Source organism: Rattus rattus, chromosome 6 (assembly GCF_011064425.1).
Source record: "Rattus rattus isolate New Zealand chromosome 6, Rrattus_CSIRO_v1, whole genome shotgun sequence".
NCBI lineage: Eukaryota > Metazoa > Chordata > Mammalia > Rodentia > Muridae > Rattus > Rattus rattus.
This window is the reverse complement of record NC_046159.1, coordinates 90,747,981-90,767,405: the sequence shown is the minus strand read 5'-3', so window position 1 is coordinate 90,767,405 and position 19,425 is coordinate 90,747,981. Positions and strand designations below refer to the sequence as shown.

Genomic DNA, 19,425 nt, shown 5'->3' with positions numbered 1-19,425 from the left:
AGAGGATATTAAAGTGGTCACTCTTGGCCAACTCATGACCCATAACTCCCAGAGCAATGGCTAGAGGCTGCTCCTGGAGACCATAGTTACACTGTAAGTCACGTGCTTGCTAGTTCTACGTCAACTTGACACAAGCTAGAGTCATCTGAAAGGAAGGAACCAAAATTGAGAAGACACTTTCATAAGATCCAGCTCCAGGGCAGTTTCTTGATTAGTGATTGGTGGGGAATGGCCACCCCTGGGTACCACCACTGGCTGGGGGTCCTCGGCTCTCTAACAAACCAGGCTGAGCAAGGCAGAAACTTGCACCTTCCTGGCTTCTGCATCCGCTCTTGCATGTTTGAATTCCCGTCCTGACTTCCTTTTACTAATGAACACTGTGGACGTTTAAGCTGCATAAACCCTTTCTCCCAACTTCCTTTTTGGTCACGGTGCTTCATCACAACAACAGAAACCCTGAGACAGAGACATTGGATTACAACCATTAGAGTATTTCCTGGGTTGGGAGTGTCTTCTTATTTATTTCTGATGTCATCCTAAATGCACTAGAGATAAATAAGATGCTTAAAAAAGAAGATGCCTAAATGAGTGTATTGCACCCATGGCTATGTTACCATAAACAAGGACACCCAAGAAGTCTGAGATGTACAGGGTTACAGAGAACCTTAAAGATCACCTAAATCACCCGAAGCATGGCCACCCTCTCTCCAGCCTCCATACCCCTGCCAAATGGTCATCAGCCCCTGCCACTTAGCCCCTGCCTGTCACCTGAGGCGCACTGGGTTCTGAGACCCGCTGCAGCTATGCAATGTTGGCCTTAGTCTCTCCTCGTTGTCCAACAAACATCAGAAGGCAGTCACAGAGTCTGCCTTTCAACCTCTTCACTGGTCTGTTCTCACCCTTGCTGGACTAGGACGGTGGGACACAGGTTGGGCTCTTCTGGGGAGAAGGATGGATATAGGATCTTGCCAGGCTGGCCTGGTCTCAAGCCCTCCAAGCCTTGGAATTACAGGTATACTCTGCTATCCACACCTGATTCCAGAAGAAGCCTTTGATTGTCAGAAACCTTCAGCTCCAGCCATAGGATGGACACCATATACATGGCTCAGTTGACTCTTGGCCCCTCCCTTTCTACTTGCTACAGGCTCCTACCACCTCAGGTTGGAGAGCATCTGTGGGCTTTGCACTGGGAAGTCATCTATGGCATTCTGATGAGCTGAAGATCACCTACTCATGCTCTCTCCTCCACAGTGTGTTAACTTCAGGGAAGACTGCAGTTATCAGCTGCAAGGGCATCGTGCCAAACAGAGGGAAGGCAATGTGTAGTAAGGTGAATGTGAATTCTTCTTGGTCCCTGTTACTTAGCTATGGCTTAGATTTTGGAGGAACAATCAGTTTCCAAACCTAAATGTGCTGACGATGTGGGAAATGCCGGCATCTCATGGTGCTTTAAGGAAACAGTGAAAAAACGCATAAGAACACAGGGGTCATGCATATAGTGTGTGTGCGTGTGCGTGTGCGTGTGTGTGTGTGTGTGTGCGTGTGCGTGTGTGTGTGTGTGTGTGTGCGCACGCGCAGGGGAGGGGTTAACAGGGTGCCTCAATGGACTAACATTCCTAAACTATCTGGAGTGATTTGATGATCTGTAATCTATTTCTTTTCATTTTCAATCCTTACATGGTGCCAGCATAGCTGTAAAATACCTTTTAAACACTATTCAAATTGAATTAATTTAGATGCATTAATGAATTTTGCTAAACAATCCACTTCTTTCTGAGCAATGTACGTCAATCCAATTGCCCAGCACACTAACAGTGAATTCTAACTGTGAGCAAGGCACAAGCAGCCCTTTCCTCTGGTCACACATATTTGTGGTGGCACTGTGACATATGAAGCTTTTCCTTCAAGGCTTCTGTAGCTCAAAGCAGTTCAGAAAGTGACCATTCCATCCCAGTTTAACACCAGAGAACACTCCGGGCACACAGGAATACAGAGTTTGCCTTTGTTCTTAGTTTGGTTTTCATATTTGTAAATGAGCGTTTCTCTCATGAGTAGGATTGCAGGAGGTCTGCTTCTCTTCTGTGCCAGAGGAGAGGGTCCCCTTCTGTGGCGGTTTAAATGAGAATGGCTCATATATCTGAAAGACTGGTTCCCAGTTGGCGGGCTGTTAGGGTTAGGAGGCGGGGCCTTGTTGGAGGGGGTGTGTCACTGGAGTGTGTCACTGGAGTGTGTCACAGGAATGTGAAAGCAGCACAGAGGAAGCCCCATCTCCCAATAGTAACATTTTATTAACCACAGCACAACATAATCCCAGGACAGGGAAGGCAGAGTAATGGAGTGTGCCCAGACTTCTTCAGACTTACACGCACTCATTGGAACATGTGTGTGGCTGTAGGTCAACATGAACTTACCACATTGGAAAACCCCTATAACCAGTGCTTTGATCAGAATACAGAACATGCCCATCACCTTTATAATTACATTCAAAATCCTCACCCCTCCCCTTCACTGTTCCTAAACTCTGGCATCTACTAATTTCCTTCGTCATTTCCAAAGTGAGCCCACAGTAGTCGTAAACTTTAGAAATCAGCTATTTTCATTCCACTACTGTCTTTGGGCTCTCTCTAGGTTGCTGCATATGTAAATGTAAGTCCCTATTTATTGCTAAGAAGTTTTCCACTGCATGGATACACCATGGTTTATTTAATTCTTCATCTGCTGAACTGACTTGCTTCTAGTGTTTGACCAATACCATAAATCTGCTTGTAATATTTTGGTGTTGTGGTGCTAACAATAACAATGCAGGCTCTACCTCTGAGCCCCAACCCCAGCCTGCCCTAAACATCTGTGCACAGCAGCTCCCCATAGCTGCATTCACTGCTCCAAATTACATGCTCAAGAGCACAGTGGTTGAATCTTGTGGTAGGTATGTGTTTAGTTTATTTACTGGTAGGCCACTCTCTGGAATGTACCACCATCTTCCATGGTCACCAGTCACTGGATGAGATATCCGGTTCCTGGGGCTCCATTCAGAGACTGCTCTTCTAAGAGTATGTAGCAAGGCCTCAGAGCAGCACCATCTGCATTTCTGGAACGGCTAACGATGTCAAACCCACATTACCATGTTTTCAGATGAAGAATAATGCTACAGTAGGTATCTGTATATGGATGTGCTTTAAGTTAATTCCTACAAATGGATTTCAGAGAGGAACTGCTCAATTGGGGTTGAGAATAGGTGAAACAAATGCCACATTAATCCACAGAGAACCAACTTATATCTTACCACCGGCATATTAACACTCCCATTGTAGAGTACGGAAAGCCCTCCATGTCCTCTAACAGATGCTAGAACATCTTTAGACGCTTAAGTGCCTGTAAATGTAAGATCAGGAGAGAGCTGCTGTCCTGTTTTGTTTAGAGGGTAATGATAATGGAAAAAATCTGCGCTCAAAACAGATGCAAACTTTAAAAACACTCTCCATCTCCAGTTGATTGAACCCATGGGTTCTACCAGCCAAATCCCAAACCCTTGGTGTCTCCTCCAAGCAGCCAAAACTAAAATCGTTGCAACAACATTATCACTGACAAAGACATAAATAAAAACAAGGCTTTTGAAAGCCTTATCAGAGCAGAAAATGAGCCCCCTGAGATAGATTCCCCAGACTCAAGCACACACAGGAGGTGTTAGTGAGATCTCCTGGGAGGCTACAACTGCAGTGATGGATTGACTGGTGACAGCTGCAGAACTGTAGAGAGATTGGACTGTTGCAGGCCCAGAGACTAAATACCATATCTAGGACTAATTCTAGCCCTCTCAAACATTCCTTGCTTACCTTTGGTTTGGAACTAATAACTTATGACTAATAGATTTAAAACACCCAACAAACAGACAAACAAATAAAAACCACCTTTGGAATTAATTAGCTTAAAAGACCACAAGTTTCCATCATCCCAAAAGCTAAGAATACCATCAGACAGCATTTGGGCCTATGAAAAATCTTCTCCATGCTCACTGCAGTCCTCTCTGGTGTATCCCCTGATGAATTTTAAGCCTGCCTTGATTTGTGACTTTCCTGATCTGCAAAACTCTAAAACCTCATTAAACTGCTTGAACTTTGGAACATGGAATTGGGGACAAGGTAGAGCTACATTCCTGGCCCACAGTCACTAACACTTGGCTCCAGAACAAACTATTATTCTCTTAAAGATGAGAGCTGTAGTTCTGTACTGACAGACACTTCCCTCACATATGCTGTTAGGAAGCAGGAAAACTCATTCACCTTTATGGGCGACATGGCACAGGTCCTCCTGCATCTTGGAGAACTCCGACGAGGCTTCAGAACCATCCGAGTAAGACTTCTCTTCTCCAAAGTCCAGTGTTGACAAGTTAGGATTGGAGGAGTGCAGTCTCACCGGGCCAGAAAAAGGTTTAGGGACCTAACGTGACAGCACAGGGAGAGATTTCTGTTCAGACTAGAGCCTCCTGACTGGAACTGATTAAGGGGGTATCTTAGAAGTGTCTCTTCCTGCCAAGGGATTAACGCCAAAGAAAAATGAATGAAAACTGGGGAGATGCTGTCCCCGCCACTGGCATCCTATAAAACTACGAATGGGCAGGAAATCACATGCTGTCTCAGACACAGTGGAAACTTCACAGTCACGGGTTGAAAATGACAGTGAATGTTCCCACGTAACTAGGCCGCCAGAGCAAATCAGTTCCCACATGACTTTCTTCACTTGCACCTGGAGCTTCTGGAAAATGAACCAGCTGCTCACGTTTGCGCACGCAATGTTCTTTACTCGGAAAGCATCCACGTTAGCTCCCAGGGCTGACAAGAGTTTCTCTAAACGCTCCAGATTCCGTTTGGTTCTAATGTTTCCATCTAGTATGTGACCTTGACAACGGGTTAGCTGTCCTTGGGAAAGACGGCTCCTGGCACCCAGAATGGGGGCTCAGGTTGTGGGGGGCAGCTGGGAGTTTGAAGAAAAAGGGCGAAAGGTCCTGTGGAATAGAGGCTCAGGCCTGTAAGCGCTGAGAGAAGACAGGTCCACGAGGAGGGATTGTAACAGAGGTAAGTCAGAGGATAGGGCCACAGTAGCCATCTCGCAAGACACACTAGAGCAGGGAGCATCACAGACAAAGCTAGATGTTAAAGAAGGAAAGACCCCAAATTCTCACAAGCGTGGCAGCCCCTCCAACATCAATCCATTTCCCCTTCAGAAACTCTCCCCTGCCCAAGTATTGTCGTGGCCTTATCCTTGTAACCAGAGGACCTCAGTTATTAGAGTCATCTCTCCACACAGGTACAGAGATCAACTCCACGACCTTCACTTTTCTGCCCTAATTGAGCCAGAGGACCCTGCCTGTGGAGTGCAGAGAGGCGCCATGCGGAGGGCAAGCCCGGTGACGAAGCAAAGGTTACCTGCAGCATTCCTTTAGCATCTTTGCCAATAGCTCTGGACCGCCACCTCCTGTGCGAGCGCTTTTCCTTTTTGGGACTTTCAAAAGCTCCACCCTTCATTTGAAAACAGGAGAGAGAAGAGAGCACAGACAGTAAGATCCACCAAAACTACAGGGACAGACGCACAGCAAAGTGACCACAGCCATCCCCTCGAGTTGGGCTAAGGCACTGGATAGAGGACATCCCATGTTAGTCAGATGTGGGGAACAAGAGAAGACAGAGGGTGAACTGAGGAGCAGGCAGACTGACCTGGATGGCGTTGATAGCTGGCGCCGAGTAAGTCCGATGCAAGACGTCCATGCTTTCTAAGAGCTGGCTCATCTCCAGCAGATAAGTGTGGCAGTGTGCCAAGTCTGCGGGAAGAGGGGCAGATGCTCACCACTGTCCAGGAGCACCAGGCTCTGTCTGCCATATCTGACTTCCCCCTTTACATTCTTTCCCCCCACAGGAAAAGCCATAGATTCTAGTGGTTTACTATAGGAATTGGGCTGCCTCGATTGAAACCCACTTGTGAACTGGGACACAAGTTCCCTGTTCTTTGGTTTTCTCTTGTGGGGAATCGGGATAATTACACATGTAGCTACAGTGCTCAGACTTAGATCGATGTATTCAGAGTGCTCAGAGGAATGTGGCCTACTGCAGGAACTCAGAATACCCCAGCACTGGCACCCCTAATCCAGCAACAATAGGCTCTAAGTTGTACCAGGATCCAGGATCCTGCCCCAGGATGATGGTGACCCTCCACAGATGGGCCTCAGATGACAGAAGGGCAGGATAGACTAGAACCTAGTCACTAACGTGAGCAACAGTCCACTCCACACTGGCTGCCCTGGCTGCCCTGGCTGCCCTGGCTGCCCTGGCTGCCCTGGCTGCAGATGGGGATTCTGCTGAGTAATGAATGGGCTACAAGCTCAGCATAGCAGCTCTCAATCTCCAGAAGCACAGAGTCACTGGTGCGCCCATGGATCTTAGGCTCTATCCCTACTTCCCGATTCATGCATCTGGGTTGGGCCTGGGAATCTACATTTTAAAATACCCAGGCCAGCCTGCTGATGCCGGTCCAGGTACAATGTTCTGAAGACCATTTTGACAGTCAATCAGTGGACCTAGTAAGTGACATTATGGGAGGGGTAGAGACTAGATACTCACTGGAAACTCTCATGTAACACAGGGAAGGCTGCCACTTGACAACTTTCTCCAATAGTGGCCCCAATTCAAGGACATACTTTAGAAACAACTTTGTTTGTCTGTCTGTCTCTGTGTGTCTATATGTTTGTATGTGTGTCTGTCTCGGTGTGTCTTTCTGTGTATTTCTGTCTGTATATCTTTGTATGTGTGTGTGTGTGTGTGTGTGTGTGTGTGTGTCTTTCTGTGTCTTTCTGTGTATCTTTGTGTGTATGTGTGTCTGTCTGTCTCTGTGTGTCTATTTAGCCTGTCTGTGTGTGTCTGTCTGTATCTGGGTGTCTGTGTTTGTGTTTTCTGTGTCTTTCTGTCTGTGTCTGTGTGTCTTTATGTGTGTATAGGTGTGTGTGTGTGTGTGTGTGTGTGTGTGTCTGTCTGTCTAGCCTGTCTCTGTGTGTCTGTGTGTGTCTTTCTGTCTGTCTGTCTAATGTGTGTCTTTCTTTCTGTCTGTCTGTCTGTCTGTTTCTGTGTCTGTCTGTCTCTGTGTCTGTGTGTGTCTTTCTGTCTGTCTCTCTGTGTGTGTCTATCTGTCTCTCTGTGTGTGTCTATCTGTCTCTCTGTGTGTGTCTATCTGTCTGTCTCTGTGTGCCTGTGTGTGTCTCTTGTTTCTGTGTCTGTCTGTCTAGCCTGTCTGTATGAGTCTGTCTGTGTGTGTCTTTGTGTGTATATTAGAACATGCACACTACTATACCCATTTTGTTTTTATAAAAAGGTCTCTCACTGGCCAGAATCTTATCAAGTAGTCTAAGTGTGCCCAGCCCCAAGGGATCACCTATTTCCAGCTCCCTATGGCTTGGATTACAAGCACAGATGACCACAGCTGGCTTTGCCTGTGGGCTCTGGTTATCAACCCCAGACTCTCATGCTTGCACAGCAAGTGCTTTATAAACCAAGCTATCCAGCTCTCAACCTCTTTTTAACTCAAATACTCTTTTTAATTCAAAACCTTTAAATTCCATATGCTCCAGGCCTCACCTTAGACAATTAAGCCTGACCTCTCTCTCCCACTGGAAACCTCAGTCTGGCTCTCCAGATGAGCTTAGCTAATTAGGGTTGAGAACACTGAGTTGCCTTGTGCAGGAGTGATCCACCCTGCCTCCTTGTCAGACTCACTCAAGGAGTGCTGGGACCAGGGTCACCGGGGCAGCACCCCAGACTAATTTGAACAGGATGTTTGGGACAGAGGCATAGGCACAGGCACCCCCACACTTTAAAGGATCCAGATGGCTCAGCAGTTAGGTTAAGGGTATATGCTACTCTTACACAGTACCCGACTTCACCCCCACTGAGCAGCTCCAGGGGATCAGATGCCCCCTTCTGGCCTCTGTGGGCACCTGCACTCACCTCCACCACCCCCAAACACACACCACACATAATTTAAAACAATATAAAAATTGTGATTCTAGTGTAAAGCCAGGGTGTAGAATGCCTACACTGGGCTCTCCACCTGGCCACTTACTCCCTTAAGGACACTGATTCTTCATCTTGGGTGGGCAGCAGAGTCATTTGTTTGCATTTAGATCATGGGTGCTAATAGTCCCCACCCATGGAGATATGATTTCTGTCTCCAGGAGGAACTCATGCATCCATCCCAGGACTAGACAAGGAAGTCTTTTGCATCCAGGTGAAGATACTGAGCTCTGGGGAGAGCATGTGGGCTAACAATGAGACCTTCATTAGCAGAGTAAGGGATGGAATGCAGAGGAGTGACAGCAAGGACACAAATGGTCATGAAGGTAATGCCAAGGGCACTCCACTGCAGCAACACAGCAAAGAGAGACACAAGAGCTCAGCTGCTATCTACGAGTGTGAAGGCAATACCAAGCACGCATCCACAGCACCACAGCAAAAACAGACACAGGAGTCAAACTGCTACCTTTCGAGCACTTTTCCATGTCCTCTGAAGACTGTAGCCAGAATGGAACTCGTGTGTCCCCACCACAAGAAAATGACAAATTGCTTCCAGCTGGAAATGAATTCTGCTTTGATAGACTGCTGCGCTGTTCATGGATGACAAGAGCAGGTTAGAAATCTGGCCACCACCCCAGCTAAGGCACCCCATGCTATATGGCCCTCCGCAGCCATCTTTATTTTCTTCTATGAAATGATGATGCCACGGTAACATTTGGGAAACAGTCCACAGTCCTGTGCGGTTGTACACAGGCTTAGCTGCATTCGACAGCCAGGTAGGAAAAACAAGGTCAGTGTGGCTAAGAGGAAGCCACAGATCAGATCAAGGATCCCAGATGGCTCCTTACCCCAGCTCCCTGTCTTAATCCGTGCTAGTTATATCCTGGATCTGATACTGGTCAAGAGACTAACTGGATACCACCACCCCAACCTACCCTGTTCCACCGATAAACCTTCCCTCAGACTCACTCCTGGGATGTCCCTCTCTGTTCTTTCAGGCTTGTTGCTGACAACACAATCATTACCTTCCTACTGGAAACAGACTCAAATACTCCTGGGGCAGAGTCTGTGACAGAGGACCCTGGGAAAAAGTGGTTGACATCCCGGGGAAACATGGCGATCTCATTCTGCCGGTACATTCTGTGGTGACGAAGCTTGGATACCCACTCGTCAAAGACGTCTTCTGACTTCACCTGCAGGGTGTTAGAAAGAGAGAGGTCGAAGAGAGTCAGCCACTGGCTAAAAAGGGGTAAGTTATTTATCAAAACGATGTGAAAAAGAAAAAAATGCATTTGCTGTCTTGGTTTCATTTATGCGGTCTCGGAGACCATCCAAGGAAGACGCACAGTCGCAAAATACACACTCGTCTCCTTTGAGATGTTCTAACCACCACGCAACTTCTAAGAATGCAAACAGGGCTAGTTTTTATTAAACAACAAATGAACTAAAACTCGCATTTATCTCTTAAAATATTTCCAAGTTCTCTTGCTTGAAACTTGCCCACTCCCTGCTGAATGTATCAGTTCTGTTCATCACTTAAATGCCTGCAGCTCAGACTTTACGAACCAGTCTGAATGGAACTGAAGTAGTAGGTGTTTCCTGAGATAGTGGCCTATGCTCGTCTAGTCTATGCAGGACACATGGCTGGAAGGAACTGCTAACACATGTGCTGGTCAACTGAAAACCATTTTGTCAACTTTCAGAAAAAGGAAAAATATCTGACAAAGCATTGCAGAGTACTGCTTTTGTTATTTTTTTTAAAAAAATGATTTATTTATTTTATGTATATGAGTGCTCTATCTGCATGCATACCCGTGTGCCAGAAGAGGGCATCAGATCTCATTACAGTTGGTTGTGAACCACCATGTGGCTGCTAGGAATTGGATTCTGGACCTTTGGAACCACAGTCATCTCTGCAGCCCCCAATTATTGTTATTATTATACAAATATTTATCCATCCCCTCCCTAGCAAAGGAAATATAAATATCCACTTTCTAGGAAGAATGTTTTAGTTGACAGTTTTTATTTGTTTATTTGAGGTGGTATACTGTCATGCAGCCCAGCAATATGCCTCTCACCGTGTAGCGTGTTGTACTACACTCACTGTGTCGCACAGACTGGTGTCAGACTTGCTATGTAACCCAGGTTGGACTTGAGCTTATGAAAAGTCTTCTGTATTAACTACCTAAATGCTGGGATTATAGGCATCGCACCATGCCTGCTGTAACTAATAACTTTTCTCAGGAAAGAGTTCAAATGCTCATAAAAGTGTTAAAAGAAATGAAGCAATCACTTCTATACTACAGACATCTTTAAGCCAATATTTTGTGTATCAAACACACTCATAATTTCAAAGTGAAAAGTGAGATGCCTATAGATTAGGATCTGGATTCATTAAGTGTAATTTAAAATAACCCCCAAATATGCCAGGTAGGCCAGTGGCCGGCCAGGCCGGTGCTGTGACCATCCTGACTACGGCTGCAGCTGGGAAGGAGCGTGTGCAGACAGACAGAGGTACCTGAAGGTTGAGGCTCTTAGCACAAGTCTGTAGGAAGCCACAGCACAGACAGACACACACCTATCTGTCTCTTCTGCATTGTGAGTTCCTAAACTGACTGCACTTCCCAGATGTGGTTAAAAGGAATTTTGTAAGAATCTTCTGTCATCCTTGCATTGATCTGCTTCCCAAAGCCCTGAAAAACCAGTGCCCAAGGTGCTCATTTTGACTCATTTTTTATTGGATAAACAAGAAGAGAAACGAGGTACTTTATTAAATAACCAACCACAGTCTGTCATAGGCCCTGCAGCAATTCCAGGACTGTGGCTGGGCGACCACTGCTCTTCTGCCCAGACTTCTTGGGTATAAAATGAGAGAAAGAATAAAGCTAGGTGTGGTGGTGCATGCCTGTAACCTCAGTACTCAAGGTTTGTGAGTTCAAGGCCAGCCTGGGCTATACATCAAGACCTTGTGTTGATTGTAGGGAGGAGTGAGGTGGGAGGAAGGGGAGGGGGAAGATGGGATAGGGAGACCTCGGCGAACATCCCTTACACTCCAAGTCAGAACTGATCCTCAGGAATGAATGAGAAACCAAGCAGAGCTTACAGTGAGCTATAAGAGAATTATTGCTCTGTCTCATGTTATCAAGTCCAATGTATCTTAAGACATTTTAAGTCTTTAAAAAGTAGAAATGAATGATAGTTTCATTTTTCTAAAAAGAATTACAAATGGGCAGGGAGTCATTATCTCCTGACCATGTGAAAACACAGAAAGAAGATTCATGGGACCAATACAGGTAAACAGTGCCAACTCTCCCAGCAGAGATTAACCACTGAGGGAGGAGCAGAGGGGTAAGGTGTGTATACACACACACACACACACACACACACACACACACACACACTCACACGCACACAAATATATAATTTATTCACACACACACTCACACGCACACAAATATATAATTTATTATACTCACTATTAAATTATAAATTAAAAAATTTATAATGTTAATTATTAATTACTATATAAATAATTCCTGGCTTTCCCCTCCTTTCCTTTGCCAGTTATTTCACTGAGGAGATTTTCTCTGTCAGGAAACACTTGAGGACAGTGTGCGTTGTTAGCACATGACACACCACTGGTGTCCAGTGGGTAAAGGCTGTTAACTAACACCTGGGACATTCTCACAGCAAAGCATCTTTAGCGCACGGTGTAAGGGGAACTGCTTTACACACTGAACTAACCCAGACCCAGAGTTCAGGGTTAGGTCAGGGGACAGATATGAGACACACATGCTAGGTGAGGACAGGGACAGGTGAGATCTTTGGTTATCCCAGCCCTCAGCCCCATTCCCTAAGTGTAAAGCAAGCTGACTAAGCAAATCTCAATGTACATCCATTCAGGCACTGCCTAACCATTAAACAACAATTAAACTTATTAAATTTATTGACCCCCCCCAAGGAATTATGACAAACCTTAAACAGATACTCTTTCATATTTTTACATGTGGTGGGGGTAAAACAAAAACAAGACAGGGCTTTTCAAGAATTAAATGTCTGGTCAAAGTTTAACGGTCAGTAAGTAATCACATAAGAGCTGACATTGCCCTGGGCCTTGGGCTTGATGTTTCTATGATGTCACCCACCTTCAGGAGAAAGGCAGTGGGTAGGAAGCTTTGAGCCTTAAGATTTCCCAACTCCCAGTTTAGAAAAAAATGACATTTCACTACAATATGAGGATTCTAACAAAGTCTTTATAAAATTGGCTAAAGTCATAAGTCAGGGCCCCACACAGTAAACACTATCCTTCGGAGAGCATATTTTAATCTAGGGTAAATGATTCTATACAAAAGACACGCAGCCTGGGGGAGGGGAACATGAAGGTGCTTTTGTCACTGATTGCTGTCACTGGGGAGGAATGGTAACATTCGGGAAAGGTGACAAGGACACTGAAGGACACTAACTCTTTAAGCAGTGTGAAGAGAGGATTGGTCCTACACAGCTAAGAAAAACCTGGCCCATCTTGACATCAATAGTATCCCTTAGGGACACTTTGGTGATCAAAACTGCCCACCCATTGAATGGATGTCCCCAAATCATCACCAGCAGTACGGGGATGGCCTGTCGATCTCAGTAGAACGGCTCTGCATGCCCAAGCAGGGAGAGTAGGGCCTGCAGCCCTGGAGACTCGGGACGCTGAAGCTAGAGACTGCTGTAGCCTAGGAGTTTGAAGCCAGGGTGAGAAAGATAACAAGACTCTGCCTCAGACAACTTCCCAACCAACCAGAGCCCTGGCGGTGGCTGGGAGGCGGGAGCCAGGCCCTGGCTGAAGCCTCACCTTCAGGTGGTAGATGTGCTCCTCAGTGTCGAGGTCTATACATTTAGATGACTTCTTCACAGACATCACGGAGAGCCCCACGTCAATACTGCCATGCAGCTTCTGTCTCTCAATCTACGGAAGCACAGGGAGGACTGCTTGAGAGTCACAGTAGTCAACGTGGTTGTAACATCCTCCCCATCCCCTCCCCACCTCATCTTCTACAACTGCCAATGCTAAACCTGGATGCTATGACTGATGGAGCTCTCCATGCAAGCAGGACTCAGTTAAGAGTTGCACATGGACTGCATTCCTTCTCTGAATGGGAGAAGCACTCGCCTTATTTCACAGATGAAGAGGCTGAAGGCTAAACATGAGTTTCCACAGCCAGGATGCAAGGGAAGGAGCTGAAACTCCATGACTCTACAGCTCTACAGCAATGCAAGAACCATTGCTGTCCCCCGGAATGGGGCCTGCTGTCTACATTAGTCCATAAGTGACTTAAAACAAAGAATGTAGACAAACTAGGGAGGACTCAAATGGCTGTGAAAGAGGAGAGAGCACCCTATGAGACAGGCCCGCTGGTCACTCAGAACCCTCTAACCAACCTCTAGGGTTAACTCAAGAGGAAGTCCACGTTAGCCATGGCTTTCTTCACCAAGCCCCTCAGTCACCATGAGAGTGGGAAGGACACTTCCCACATGCTCTGTTCCCGTAATTAGCTAAAACCAGAGCAGACCTATAGAATGCAGTAAAGGTGTCCTGCCCCTTCTCCTGGTGGTGAATGGATCCCACCCAGATCTAAAGCTAAGGTGGCAGGGTTCAGGGTGGGTCTGGAAAAATCATTACCCATAGAGCACTGTGGCCCTGGGCTGACCTCAAGCACCCTGCACACTTCTTCAATATCATGCTGGGCTAAGAAGAAGACTTACATCAGTTTGGCTCTTGGCATATTTCAAGATTCCCTTTTCCAGGCAGAAGAATCTCTGTGGGGAAGCAAACAGACCTTAGCAAGACAGACATGCTAACATCCCTCCTCTGGTCTCCAAATTCAGACAGAGTATGAGTTCTCAAAACGTAGTACTGAGACGGGTGGAGTGCGTGCCCAACAATGAGCAGCCACCACTGATGCCTTACCTTGTGCCAGCCTTTTAAGGGCCACTTCCTCTTTTTCAGCAAAAATCCTTTCTGCACAGGCGGCTCCTGGGTGTAAGTCATCTCCCCTCTCAATCCTTCCACCACTTCCCAGCTGTCCTGCTCCAATGGAAGAACAGAGGCTAAATGTCACACCTTGTAAAGATAGTACCACAGAGCAGCAAACTACCGGAAAGACGACCCAAGAGAGAGAGCCTGGGCACATTTGATAAGAAGAAATGTAAATTTAATTTCTACCCATTCCTTGGACTTTATAGACTCAAAGCTGTAGTTTAGTGGCATCAAATTAGATTTTTTAAGCTCTTTTTTTTTTTTTTTAAAAGAAGGGCCATTTCTCCTTTTTTTTTTTTTTTTTTTTTGATCTTTGAACCTTGACAGCACAGTCAAAGGGAAAGATCTTACTATAAATTCTATTTTTTGCTCACTTTGATGTCATCTCACAGTTACTGTACAGTCAGCCGAGGAGGAGGAGGAGGTGGAGGAGGAGGAGGAGGAAGAGGAAGAGGAAGAAGAGGAAGAGGAGGAAGAAGAGGAAGAAAAGAATTAGGTCAAATACACACGGAATGCACACACTAGATAACAACCTGAGTCTGGATACACACACTAAATATAATATAAGATATTTGCACATGGGTAATAGTTTTGCATACATGATTCTGGAGAAGATCTCTTGTAGACACTTTGGCTTTGAGTCAAAGCTCCAACCCCTGGGCAGATGGTCCAGCCAAAGGGCAATAAGTGGACACCAGGAGTTTGACCATGAATCTGGACAGCTCCAGGGCAGAGGGCAGGGAGAGGTCCCACTGGGCTCTTTTCCAAGTTTCCCAAAGCCCAGCACATCATTTCTAGCAACAGGATCCTTCCCTACATTAGCAGCTGAACTCTTTGATAATCTGCCTTTTATCTGAGCCCTTGTCACTGTGAATGGAGATAAAGACACATCCTAGTTTTTAAAAATAACCACTGTAGGTATCTCAGAATCTGGAGCTGTAGAAGGGATTTCGTCAATGGTTAAAACGGGGGATGGGGTGGTATTCAGTGTTTCATTTAGAGACACTTTTAGGCGAGGTAGCAGCCTCAAATGGGATTTTGTTATAATAACCATCAGCAGCTGTCCAGCCACTCAGATATGCCTAGACAAAAACTGGAAAATGTCTACTTGGCGATAAGCAGCACACTGTAAAACACCAAACGATCCTGAAATCATTTACTTCGGCTTGGAAAGTTACTGCCGGGATTAACTGTGTTTTACCTGTTTAAATGCTGTGCCTCTCTAAGGCCCTGCAACAACGCCCCTCCTTCAGAGGAAGCTATTCCTTCACCCCCTCACTCCACCATGCCAGTGTTCTGCCTTACTCATGGTAACTTGTATGAGGTTTATCCCTCATGGGTAGGAGCCCCTTGAGAGCGCCTTCCCTTTCCTCCCGTCTTGTGAACAGCAGGCTCCTGATAACCAACTCCAGTAAGGCTATATTGTGGTGCACATCCAAAGTGTGCCCAGTGCCCTTGAGTCAAATGACTGTTTCCAAGGTACATACAACAGACCAGGATCTGTGGAAGACGGTTGTGTGGGATATCGTCACATGAAAATCCAAGGCCCAGCCCTCTGGAAAGCATTCAGTGGCTCAGCCTTTGGAGCTGCCCTCAGACTCTCAGGCAGAAGGCACTAACTCCAGAACAGCTATGCACATCTGCTCAGTCCCTCTGGTGCTCAGTGCAAATGTCAGGAGGGGTGAGCCTTTACCCCATGCTTCCCAAAATGGCGGAAACGTAGATACGGTCTCACCTGTGGCTGAATGGGAAAGAAGAATAGAATTTCAAAAGTGGCTTTAGTGACTCAGGTTAGAAAGGAGGTGCCCCAGAATTCTGGAGATATGGTTTACTCCTCCCAACCAGCCAGCACGAAGGTCAGGGGGCTACAGTAGGCTCGCTCTCCCTTCAAGTCAACAAGCAAGGGAGGGCGTGTATTTTTTTTTTCTTCCTGCTAAATATCATCTGTTTTTGTAGGTTCTGTCTTCTTCCTAGGTTAAGAAACTTGAAAATGTTGGCAGGCAGAAAAGCTCGATTTAGCCCATGAAAGAAGGCAGGGCGGCTCTCCTTGGCTGGGAGAGAAGGCTCAAATGCCTTTCGTAGGTCCTGTATTCATTCAAATGCTTGCTTCTTCCCAAGTCACCAATGAGCTGGCAGGTGACGGCTAAGAAGCAGCCTCTATCACTGGGGCTCACAGTGGCCTGAAGCTGTTCTCTCTGAGGCTGGGGAATCCGGGGCACTGTTGATTGACAGTGTTGGGACGAAGTCTTGCATCTCAGCATTAACTGAGACAATAAGAAACCTCCTGACTCCTCAGCCTTGCACAGTGGCAAGGGTGTCCTACATCCAGAAAGATTCTGCAAGCACCATGAGACATCTTTGTAAGTAAGGTCCTGCTTGGTGTCAGTTGACCGGAAAGGGCTGGGGTACAGCTCAGCTGGGCTGTGCTCTGCTCGGCCACAGTCAACCCGGCGGTAAAGAAGTCACTGTGCGTTACCAGATAATTTACCCTTAATTAACGCATAAATTTACCCTTTAATTAACTCATAAGTTGTTGATTTTTCACTTGAGCCCCAGGACATTGGTGTTTTCTTTCCAAACTGCCATAGAGACCTTCTTCACCTTGTGTACAACTCCGGCAGTGTGGTACACATGGAGTAGCCACTAAGAGAATTCTCCACGTGGTATCTGTTGCAGTCTCCGGTCAAGGAAGTAGATTAAACTCTTGAATCAAGTAAATGACACTAAGTAGTGGGCTTTATAAGAAGGGGTTAACTTGTAGTCACCGTCCATAACATGCCACCTGAGTCACAGAAACAGTAAACACAGGGGCATTTTAAACACACAGATGAATGTTATAACAACCTCACAAAAGGACTGGAGAGCGCATTCTAGAGCCACACAACCATGGGCCTTTTCTCAGTTTACTGACCTAAATCAGTCCATAGTAGACATTAATAAACGCCCTGAAAGAGTCAGAAACTGTTACTGTGGCTGATGTCATAGCTGACACATGCTTTTTTAAATCAGGCATAACCCTTCAAGAGCATGTTGATCCTCCTCCTCCTCCTCCTCCTCCTCCTCCTCCTCTTCCTCCTTCTTCTAATGTAGAAAGCGAGGAAGAGAATTAGGTAAATTTCCTGATATGGTTAAGCTGCCAAGTGCTACAGCCAGCCCATGGCACAGCCCATGAGGTTTTAATTATTCTGCTCTCATTGTAAAGTGTTACTTTCCCCATCTTCAGATGTATAAATTCCAATGATGAACAGGAAAACATCCTAAGTGGTAAGGGGGTGAATTGGTATTGGGGGTCCCCCTCTAAAGACAAGTGGAAGAAGGGGCTGCTCAGAGCTCCTAGCCCTCTGGTCACATGTGTATCAAGTGGGTAAGAAATCAGCCCGTGAATTTCACTGACGCTAACCCTTTGCCACTTTGTCCCTTCCCGCCTGAACTCCTGCCTAACCTCCTTCTCTGGTGAATTTCTTTCTCCTCAAACCTTCTCTTCCCCGAAGAAAGCCCGTCCCTCCTCTGAAAAGAATTAGTGGGGTTGGGGATTTAGCTCAGTGGTAGAGCGCTTGCCTAGGGAAGCGCAAGGCCTGGGTTCGGGCCCCCGCCCCGGAAAAAAAAAACCAAAAAAAAAAAAAAAAAAAATTAGTAATAATGAAAACCCAGCTTAGCCTGTGCTTGTCCAGCTAGAACATGGGTTCCTTGTCCTGTTGATTATCATTTCTGTCCTCAGTAAATATGAACTGAGCAAGTCTGAGAGCGGGGGCCTATGGAAAGGGCCCTGAGTTCCCACTAAGTGTGTTATTCAAGTGAATTGCTTTTCAGAGCAGAAAAAAAAATCAGATGCAGGCTGGGGAGAAGTTCAGTGGACGAAGGTAGTTATTAATCAAGCCTAAAAACTTGAGTTCAACCCTGGAAGAGGAGCCACGGTAGGAGAGAACAGACCCCAGAAGTTGTCCTCAGATCTCCACACATGGCCAGGGCAATGCATGTGTGCACATGTGTGTGCCTAAACACACCTGTGTATACACATGGAGAAACACAGAAACTCACAAACACAAACCAATGTAATAAAAATAAATCTGAGATGCCAATGTTCCAGGCTAAAGGGACTGTGGGGGAGCGGCACGTGACACCCTTCCACTCACCATGCTGATTTGAAGATAGGGCATGCACCCTGAGTGCAGTGAATACCCAGGACATGCTACAGGACAGATTGGGGCCACCACAGAGATCAAGGTCCTGCAACAGCTAACTCTGCTCACTGAGCCTAACACTGAACCCAATATCCCTGGGTTAATGTCTCATCCTGCACAGATCAGACTGAAAGGTCATCAAGACTATGAGACAGAGAGAGGAAAGTGGCTGCAGTTTCTCAAGGCTTCTGCTAAAGCTCAAATGAGGCCGATCCGACTGTCATCTGGCATTGAGTCGAGTCTATTTTACAGAACATCTAAAGAGTGCCAAAGATAGAGAGCTGCTTTGTGGTTAGAAAGGCAGCTAGGCACTGATTCATGCTCTGGAGTGGGCCAAGTTCATTTCCATAGTGCTGAGTGCACGGATTGCAAACGCTGCTTCCTTCCAGCCCAGCTGCATGCACAGCTCCTGGGCAACTCGCACATGCCCAGTTCTCAGCTCCCCGGCCTGTGATATCAGAAATAGAAATGACTGAAACTTTCATTCTTCTGCAGCTGAGAGGTGTGGACTGAAGAGTAGGTTGTTCTAACTAGTCTGTTATCCGTGTACCTGGTTTTTAAAACCCAGAAGGCAATGCTCAGCATCAAATCACGTGGTCGAGGATTGCACCCATCATCAGTGAGTTTAAAGGTATTTTGATCTTGTAAACCTATCACGAAAGGCTTAACAGTTAACATTACCTTTCACGGTTTTTCTATGAGCACATGGAAGTACCTGTCAGCAAAACAAGCACTCTGATGTCACACCAACTGTGTGCTTAGACTGCAATCAGAGGGCTGGAGTTACCTTTCGTGAAGTGTTCTTTCTCTCAGCTAAGGTTTTACAAGCACCAACAGGCCAAAGAGCAATAGAAAGAAAAAGAAAAACAGTCAGAGGCAGATTGGTGTGTGAGGGTCAAATGCAATAGAAATCACTGGGAGATCCTGTGAACACACATCTCAGTCCGCAGGTGGGGGAGGGACTGTTAGTCACTGTGGCTAGACCACTTCCAGAAGACCAGGCTGTCTTTAAAGGATGTAGACTCCAAGGAGAAAACCAAGACTGATGAGCAGAGCCCCATGCCCTTAGAGTCCAGCTCTGCAGGAGACCATCCAATAATCAATCAACAGGGACATAGCTGCTCCAGGAAAGAGTGCTCCTCAGCCCCGGGAGTGTTCCATCAGAGGG

The 19,425-nt window shown here is 46.3% G+C and overlaps 1 protein-coding gene across 1 annotated transcript in view; it reads right to left on the bottom strand.

Annotated features, from left to right (window-relative positions):
- Osbpl3 (oxysterol binding protein like 3) overlaps positions 1-19,425 on the bottom strand; it is a 78,092-nt gene that overhangs the window by 46,820 nt on the left and 11,847 nt on the right. The window contains exons 2-9 of the mRNA XM_032906537.1: positions 14,008-14,124; positions 13,803-13,856; positions 12,892-13,005; positions 9,080-9,247; positions 8,521-8,644; positions 5,712-5,815; positions 5,424-5,516; positions 4,281-4,437 (exon numbers count right to left, since the gene is read on the bottom strand). Of these exons, the coding sequence (XP_032762428.1) occupies positions 4,281-4,437; positions 5,424-5,516; positions 5,712-5,815; positions 8,521-8,644; positions 9,080-9,247; positions 12,892-13,005; positions 13,803-13,856; positions 14,008-14,124 (931 nt within the window). The remainder of the gene's footprint in view (positions 1-4,280; positions 4,438-5,423; positions 5,517-5,711; positions 5,816-8,520; positions 8,645-9,079; positions 9,248-12,891; positions 13,006-13,802; positions 13,857-14,007; positions 14,125-19,425) is intronic.